General features: G+C 41.4%; 1 protein-coding gene across 1 annotated transcript; it reads left to right on the top strand.

Annotated features, from left to right (window-relative positions):
* The first annotated feature begins 2,635 nt into the window (after positions 1–2,635).
* LOC107677053 (olfactory receptor 52K2-like) lies at positions 2,636–3,583 on the top strand. The gene has a single exon (XM_016471844.1). It carries the CDS (start codon positions 2,636–2,638, stop codon positions 3,581–3,583), a length of 948 nt encoding a protein of 315 aa, XP_016327330.1.
* Positions 3,584–9,126: the final 5,543 nt, after the last annotated feature.

The following is a 9,126-nucleotide window of genomic DNA, read 5'->3' as shown; positions in this document are numbered from 1 at the left end:
GCTGCGCTGCATCCAGTGTAGACCATAGATATGTATATATATCTATGGTGTAGACAGCATCACTGATTATAATGAGTTCTATAGTATTTTGTCACGCCGCGCCGCTCGCGTCCGGTGTAGACACTGTGTAACATTGGTTTTGCTTTGTTTCACAGAACTAATCGTTGCCTGGGTTGTGTACGTACCATAACTGGGTTGCGTATGTGTGGGGCGGAGCTATCAAAATAGGGTGAGACCCTTTTGGGGTAGTGGCGTGTTTGTTTTGGTGATTTCAAATGTCAACATTGGCTACCAGAAATCACTTACCCCACCTTTAATAATAAACTATGCCATTTTGTTTTTTTGAGTGCATGATTTGTAAAGGCACACACCTGTCTATATAAGGTCTAACAGTTGAAAATGCAAATCAAACCATAAAGTCAGAGGAAATGCCTGCAGAACCAGTTTTGTGTCTAGTCACAGATCTGATGAAAGCTACAAAAAAAAATCTGCATCACTGAAAGTTCCAGAAAACACAGTGACCTCAAACATCTTACAATCTCAACCAGGACTCTTCCTAGAGCTGGCCACCTGGCCAAGCCATTGGAGGATATTAATATAATTTCATACATGTGTGGTTTGCCTGTTTCGGACACTTTGAACTGTTTTCTTTCCAGAAGTTCGTATTAAGTAGTTTAAGTTATAGACGGTTTATCGGACGCATTCGTTTGGCCCAAAGTTAACTTCCGGTCTGTGTTTGTTTATTGGTCTGGCTAGTAGTATGGTGCTGACTATAAACGCAGTTAAAGTTAAGGTGATGAGTAAACTGAAGGGCTCAGGTTGTTGTGTTGTGGAATGCAACCCAGTGTTTCCCATACATTGATTTATTTGTGGCACAATATCAAAACTGACCATCACAAATATCATTTTCAAAAGGCTATGACTTCGTTGAATAAACATGAGCACTGTATGTTTCAAAATCAAAACGCGACATGGGTGTATTTATATCACTGTATCTCTGCAGGAAATCGCCTGTCTTCAGAAAATGTTCAATGTCATTTTCATTTAGCTTTCCTATAATGCCTGATCAAGCAGCGTTTGTGAGCGCAGCGTTGCTTTGTGTAACGTTACAGCCGTTACCGGGGAAAACGCTATTTCTGGATCACAGCTGTGCGAAGAGAGGCTTGGCAGCCAGGCAAGACATAGTTTTAACTTGCTAGCTAATGTAATTTACTTATTTATTTTGTTATCAGAAATAATCCATTCTAGAGGGACTCTGTTGTTATTGATTTTTTGCGTAAGTCTACCGTAAGTTAGGTTTGGACCACAAAAGCGCACATGCGCAGTTACGTTTCTTTATGTTGTTGCCGTTAAAAAGGGTCTATATTTATCAGAACTTTTAAAGGATTTAAAATGGTAATATAAAATGGTAAATGTAGATCTATAAAATGGTAAAGGTGTAACTATATAAATATGTTTATGATATATTTAGCATTTCTTCAGCTGTAAATATGTAATAATGTTTATGTTGTAGATGTCATCAGTATGTCCATATTGTATGTTTCAGCATCTCTTTAAATGTACACAAATGTATGTGTTATACCTATAATTGTTATGTACTAAATGTAACCTATGAAACCAGGCTGACAGTGCATGATGGGGTTTCTCTGGTCAGTGAGCATACATAGGTTGTACACTTATTACTGCATTGTGTTCTGGAATTGACTGAGTGCACTAGAAAATCTTCACTATGGTTATGGACACGACTACAAAATGTCTGATATTCAAAATTACATAAGGGGATGGGGGCCATTTCGAACATGGCAACTGATATGTTAACCAGTCCTGTCAACTTGCACTTCCTGATAATTACATCATTTATACAACAGACGTCTCGCTCATTGAATAAATGTCTTAGGTTACATGCTTGCCATGCTACTGTCCACAGCAGGCTGCAAAACAATTAAATTCTTCATCTTATTTAAGAGGTGCATTTGTGATGACTTTTTATTGCTGGTCATAAAAATCCTAAGCTTAGAAAACAGTCAGCACTGCCACAGAAACTGCAGTCCTATGATACAAAAAAAAGGAGATGAACTCTATTTTTTAATTGGAGTCGCACACAGACTCATGGGAACACGACAGTGTATTTAGATACCATGATATGTGTCAAGCTTTCATTGCACTCTAATAAGACGAGACGTCTTATCTGGAAAAAAAAAACTTTAATGGTTTCTATTCAGCAATGTTATGGGGAGAGCACAGACTAATGAGTGATGTGGGTAGATTTAATATAATATCTGGTACCAACTATGTATGAATTTTATGCTTGTCATTCTGAATTGAAGTGTCAGAGGTAGTTTTATTTTGTTGTTGATTTACATCACAGTATAATAATGCAAGAAATTTCAGAATTAAGGTAAACTAATTCTATACTAATATCCTAACTATAGGTATACTAAGTGGACCAGATTTTTTTTTTCCTTAATGTTTTAAATATATTTACAGATTTTGAAAAATATTAAATAGAAATTACCTTAAAGTGTAAAGTGTATCTTGGTGTTGTTGAAAGGGAAAATTAACTATTATTTATTTTCTCATTTTCTATGACATCATTTGTTTGAACAGAACACTGTGTGTAAAAGGAGTCTTCAACATGAATTTTTCTGCACATAATATCTCATTTACAGACTTCAAATTTAATGGTTTTTACAGTCTAGGAGAATGGAGGCCTTTCTTATTTATCCCTTTCTTTCTGATGTTTTTATTAGCTATCACAGCAAATTCCATTCTTATATATTTAATCATAAGCCAAAGGTCTCTGCATTCTCCTATGTATGTACTAATAGGTTTAATGGGTGTTGTAGACTTGCTCTTGCCTATATTTTTTGTACCTAACATGCTTCTTAGCTTTTTGTTTAATTGGAGTGGGATTTCTCTAATTGGTTGTTTGACACAAATGTTTTGCCTTCATTTTGTTGGAACATTTCAAACTACTTTGCTTTTTTGGATGGCACTTGATCGTTATTTTGCAATATGCAAACCACTTTATTATCATAAATACAAGGAAATCTGTAACTTTCTAAAGTTTGTTTATGCACCTCTAATCAGAAATGGACTCCTGATTATCGCCATTGTCTCTCTAGCTGGAAGACTGTCATTTTGTGCAACAAATGTCATTGATCACTGTTTTTGTGAGCACATGGCATTGGTTCAGTTAGCATGTGGAGATATATCAATTAATAACATTGTAGGACTATTGACTGTTTTCCTTGTGCCAACTGCAGATTTTATTCTCATTACTGCTTCCTATGTTGTGATTTTTACCTCTGTTTTCAAATCGGGCAAAGCTCACATGAAGGCCTTAAACACCTGCATAACCCACTTAATTGTCCTGTCAGTTGCTTTGATTTCTGCCTTGATTGCATTTCTATCATACAGAATAAGAAACAACATTTCTTCCAACAACCGTATAGTTATAAGTGTCATGTACTTATGTTTTCCAAGTTGTTTTAACCCAATAATCTATGGATGGAGAACAAAAGAAATAAGACATGTGTTTCTGAAATTTATAAACCAAAATGTGTTTTCTTTAGAAAAATGAATGGCATTTATAAATGAATCAATTTAAAGAAATTATACATATAAAAGTGACCTTAATGTAAAAAGATTTTGTTGTTGAGGGAGGAAAATTATACCTATAAAATATTTTAAATGAATAAATGCACATTAAAGACAAGTATATTAAAAGGTGTACAATTAATGTCTTTACACACATACACACACACCCCTAAAGCATCAATATCACCCCATAGATATCTATAGAGAGATACATTACCATTTCTATAGGCTGATATGGGTAAGCCATGCACTTAAATATATAATATAAATAAAAAATAAAACATAATTATCTAAATAATGCTTTTTTTTACAACAATATATTCATTATTAATTTTAATATTTATTAACAGCAATATATTAATATTTATTTAAATCATGTTTTCAATAAATATATAATTATAAAAAATTTTGTATTGTAAATAAACAAATGTCCCCAAAGGAAAATGTCTCAGGTTATGTATGTAACCATGGTTCCCTGAGTAGGGAAAACCTAGAGGACGCAGTGTCTCGTTCCCTACTCAGGGAACCATGGTTACATACGTAACCTGAGACGTTCCCTTTGCTGAGGGGAGTGCATGCCAGAAAACCATGGTGAGCACTAAGTACCAAGTCTACCATAGCCATGGGAGTTGCCCCGGGGACGTTAAGACGGCTGTCAGTGACATTAGCCCCAAAAACTTACCTGTTAGGGCCATAACTCCTGGGCCCGGGGTAGAGCTCAAGGCTTGGAATCAGGAATATTAAGGGGATACGACCAAGTGCCTAGAATCGTACTAGGTCCTGGCCTGTCACCCAGGGGCTACCGCATGCTCTGCATATGCTGAAGGAACTGTCTCAACAGACCCCTAGTAGCAACACCCTGTAGAGCCTAGAATCATACTAAGTCTTGGCCTGTCACACAGGGGCTACCGCATGCTCTGCATATGCTGAAGGAACTATCTCAACACACCCCTAGTAGCAATACCCTTTTAAAAGTGGATATCCGGAGGATACAAGGTGGAGTGGTGCCCAAGGTGGAACTGGGGCTTAACCAGCTCAAGAAAGGGCATGTAGCTGCCGCGCGAAGCCCTCACCATACAGGATTTTAGAAAGAACGCAGAGTACTAGCATGCGAACTTACCACAGTGTGGATTTTAGAAAGTGTACAGAGACTTACGTGGACACTTACCATAACATGGATTTAAAAATACCGTTCTAAGGGGCCCTCGTGGCACTCTGAAATAGCAGCCCATAGATGGAAATTGTGCATCCCAAAACACTATGTTTGAGAAGTCATCAACTCGATCTAAGGTATAATGCTGGAGTAGCTAGCAGTAAATCTCTAGCTGAGGCAAAAGTTTGTCAACAGAGACACTCTGGTTGAGTGGAATTAAATACATATATATATATATTATAAGAAATGGATCGTACTCACCCACCATGGTTCCCGCGCAGGAGCCCCATTCAAGAAGCGACCCAAGGAAGCCTCTAGTTCGGACCATCAGTAAGGTGGTCACTATAAAGCCATGCTCTGGGAAAACAGAGAACTCAACTCTCACGTGAGAGGAGAACGCTGAATTCAGAAAGTATCAGCGTGCTCATACGCAACCCTTTGATAAAGGGGAGCACTGCTAAACACTACCACGAGAACAGCCCACGGAGCGAGGAATCCAACTCCTCAGAAGGGACTTACCACTTATGTGGATTTTAGAAAGTGGGCAAAGCATAACGTGCACACACTTGAATACCGTTATAGGGGTTCTCGTGGCACCCTGAAAGAGCAGCCCATAGATAGAAATAGCGCATCCCCAAACGCTATGTCTACGGCTATTATGCTGGAGTGACTAGCAGTAAATCTGTAGCTGAGGGAGCAACATCCAGCTCTCAATCGAGAGGGAGCTCGACCTACGGCATGTTCCAATGGTGGAACAGCTAGCAGTTATTTAGCTGAGGGAGCAACACACCCAGTTCTCAATCGAGAAGGGGGCTCGACCTACAGCATGTTCCAATGCTGGAACGGCTAGCAGTAAGTTACCTTAGCTGAGAGAGCACAACACCAAGCTCTCAACGAGCGGGGGCTCGACCTACAGCACGATCGTTAGGAATCAGAAGGGTAAGCGTACTGCAAGCTAGAAGGAAATGAGTAGATACTCAAGTATCACTCTAATCCAGACAAAAGTGCTGACGCCTTGTCTGGATCACATCCCTTAGGTCTTGCCTACCTCCTTTTGACCCGCGATTCCTCCTACCCCTACCCGCAGGCGGGGGAGGAGCGTGAGCCGCGACACTAGCCTTCTGTGCACGTCTCTGATCTTCAGACCGAGATGGGCCAGGACCCCTGTGTTGTTCGGGCTCAGACCTGGACCTTCGTGGAGCACCGCCATCGTGTGCAACGAAGCGACAGCCTGACCTGCTGCTGCGTATGCCCTGCCATTCAAGCAAGATGTATCCTGAAGGGGCTTAGATGGTCAGGAGGGAGTCTTAAGAGAGGATGTCTCACCATAGAGCGATAGCTAGCCAGCGTCTCATAGCCGTTTTCGCGCATCGACTCGATGTTGGCATAACTCGGATGCTGGAATCGATGGATGCATGAGGAAAACGGCCTCTTCCATTCCTTCTCGATCTCTGTATGGAGATCAGGAAGAAAGGAAGGCTCACCTGAGCTGGAGGGTTACGGCCAGAAAGATTGCGCTCATCGACACGACCTCGCGACGTCACGTTCTTGGCCTGCTTCCATGGCAAGTCAAGCCTCGCCATGGCGTGATCCATAACTTCCAAAACTCATCATACGCAGGGCAGGAGGATTGGGAAGGCTCAGCCTCAGCTTCTTTGCCCTCCTCAGACATCTCCTGCTTTTCCTGGGTCGAACTCAGCAGAGCACTGGCCCCTGGATCAGACGATGTTGAATGAAATAACATTATCCTTCAGCGGCTCACTCTCATCCACAGCTGACGAGCGCGAGGGGGAAATCCCCTCTTTAAACTCATCGGCCAAATCCACCCTGCGATCCCCACGAGCTCATTCTCCTCCACACCTCAGCAGCGGTGGGTCCTGAACCGCGGGGAGCCGATGGCTGCCCCTCTTTCCTCAAAAAGAGAGACAAACGAAAATATATTCCTTCCTCGTATTTTAGATTTTAAAGTGGCTGGTAAGTGTATCTCTCGTCATGATGTCCTGGGACAGTTTTTAGCATTCTGTATCTTTGAAACCTATTTAAATACTTAATTGTCCCAATTAGAGACACTCATCTACAAACTGCTTATCAAATGGGTGACATCTAGAAAACAGTAGTGATGTCTGGTTCATGAACGAATCGTTCGATTTAACCGGTTCTTCTTAGTGATCCCAGCGTGCACACTTACCACTACTGTGGATTTTAGAAAGTGCGTAAAGTGTTCAACGTGCACACTTACCACTATGTGGGTTTCAGAAAGTGCACAGAGCTTAGCGTGTACACTTACCATAGCATAGATGTAAATTTCCAGGCATCTGATCACAGATACCAGGAGGTACTGGGCCAAACGGGAGAGGCAAGCTCAAATACGACCCCCTAAGGCGAGGGGAGCACTGCCTGAGACAGCATTACAGAAGAAGGTTCTCGCAAATGCCACCTATACTTCCCGCTCGATGCCTCAGCAAGAAGGGATATCCTGGTGACCAGGAAGCACCTCAGGGCGACCTAGATACAGTGTACCAGACAGGGCAGCCTGAAAGCCCAGCCTGGACGACCAGGAAATTTTGCAGTGCCGTGCCGTGCCGGGGGCCTGATGATCAAGAAGGCTCCCACAGATTCACTTTTTTAACGTGGCTGACACTCCCTCTGAGTCGAAATAAATATCCCGGAGTAATTCATTTACTCAAACAGTACACTGACTAAACTGCTGTGAAGAGAGAACTGAAGATGAACACGAGCAGAGCAGCATGTGTGCAGCGTGCCGGGTAATGAACGTCCCTGCTGGGCGTGTACTCGTTCTCGAGTCAAGAGCTGGTTGGTACTCGTTCTCGAGTCAAGAACCGGTTGGGATGATTATGCGCATGCGTGATTCAGCGTGAAGCTACCGAACAGATTGCCTACTATGACTGACACAGCATGTCTGAACCGAACTGGTTCTTTTAGATAACTGATTCTGTGCTAATGTTATGAGCATGGGTAAACCGAAGACTTGAATGAAGGGCAATCTGGCGAAAGTAAATTTATTTAATAACAAATAAATCGCAATGGATTATGTATAGTAAGTGGATTATGGTTTCTGCGCTGATGACAACTAATTTATTTACTTTATATCTTCAAGACTTAAATCCTGGTATGCACATCACTGCCTGTTACTGTATTTGGGTGCTTAGTTGCAAAACTTAATTGTAAACATTTCTGATTATGATGTTTTAACTGACTGAAGTTATGATTACTGACTTTATATATTTGAATGTGTATTTTCATCCCGGCCAGAGACGATAGACTTGATATCATTACATCATCTTTCAGTTCCCGGAAAAGAACCGGACTTCCCATCACTAGACAACAGTGGTCAAAATGTCACAGGATTGACATATATATAGGGGCTTTCACACTGGAGGAACTTTTAATTGTTCCTAGAACATTGGCGTATGTACCTGCTTTTTGGCGTGTTTGCACCACAGGAACTAGGAACGGTTTTAGTTCTACAGTAGGAACTCCATTTGGAAGAACTAAATTAGCTCCTACTTTAGAGTAGGGTCTAAAACAGTTCAATAGGAACTATCAGAAGTGTACACTGATTAGCCATTTTTAAAAAGCCATGTAAACATATTTACTCCACGAACATGGAAAACAGCGATAACGGCATTTACCTGTCGTCTGCAGTGTTGTGTTCTTTTCTCAGCCTCGATGATATGTAACACTGCAAGTTAGCCCAACATTTTGCTTTTTCAATCATGTAAAGTCAAGTCAAGTCACCTTTATTTATATAGCGCTTTTAACAATACAGATTGTGTCAAAGCAACTGTACAGCATTAATTAGGAAAATAGTGTGTCAATAATTCAAAGTGACAATAGTAAACACTCATTTTTCAGTTAAAGGCAGTTCATCATTGAATTCAGTGATGTCATAGTCCAGCTCAGTTCAGTTTAAATAGTATCTGTGCAATAAAGTCAACGATATCGCTGGAAATGAAGTGTCCCCAACTAAGCAAGCCAGAGGCGACAGCGGCAAGGAACCAAAACTCCATCGGTGACAGAATGGAGAAAAAACCTTGGGAGAAAACAGGCTCAGTCGGGGGGCCAGTTCTCCTCTGGCCAGACGAAACCAGCAGTTCAATTCCAGGCTGCAGCAAAGTCACATTGTGCAGAGGACTCAACTGGTTCCTGTGGTCTTGTCCCGGTGGCCGTCTAGGAGACAAGGTCTTCACTTGGGATCTGTATCTGGGGCTCATCTAGTTGTCCTGGTCTCTGCTGACTTTCAGGGCTGTAAAGGTCCTCTCTAGGTGCTGATCCACCATCTGGTCTGGATACGTACTGGATCCGGGTGACTGCAGTGACCATCTGATCTGGATACAGACTGGATCTGGTGG

Source organism: Sinocyclocheilus anshuiensis, unplaced genomic scaffold, assembly GCF_001515605.1.
Source record: "Sinocyclocheilus anshuiensis isolate Anshui unplaced genomic scaffold, SAMN03320099.WGS_v1.1 scaffold24, whole genome shotgun sequence".
Taxonomy (NCBI): Eukaryota; Metazoa; Chordata; class Actinopteri; order Cypriniformes; family Cyprinidae; genus Sinocyclocheilus; species Sinocyclocheilus anshuiensis.
Note: the sequence above shows the minus strand (reverse complement) of the source record. Positions and strands in the feature narration are given on the sequence as shown.

Bases quoted from the DNA above. Each gene is read 5' to 3' on its own strand.
- LOC107677053 (XM_016471844.1), top strand. From the start codon at position 2,636: ATGAATTTTTCTGCACATAATATCTCATTTACAGACTTCAAATTTAAT.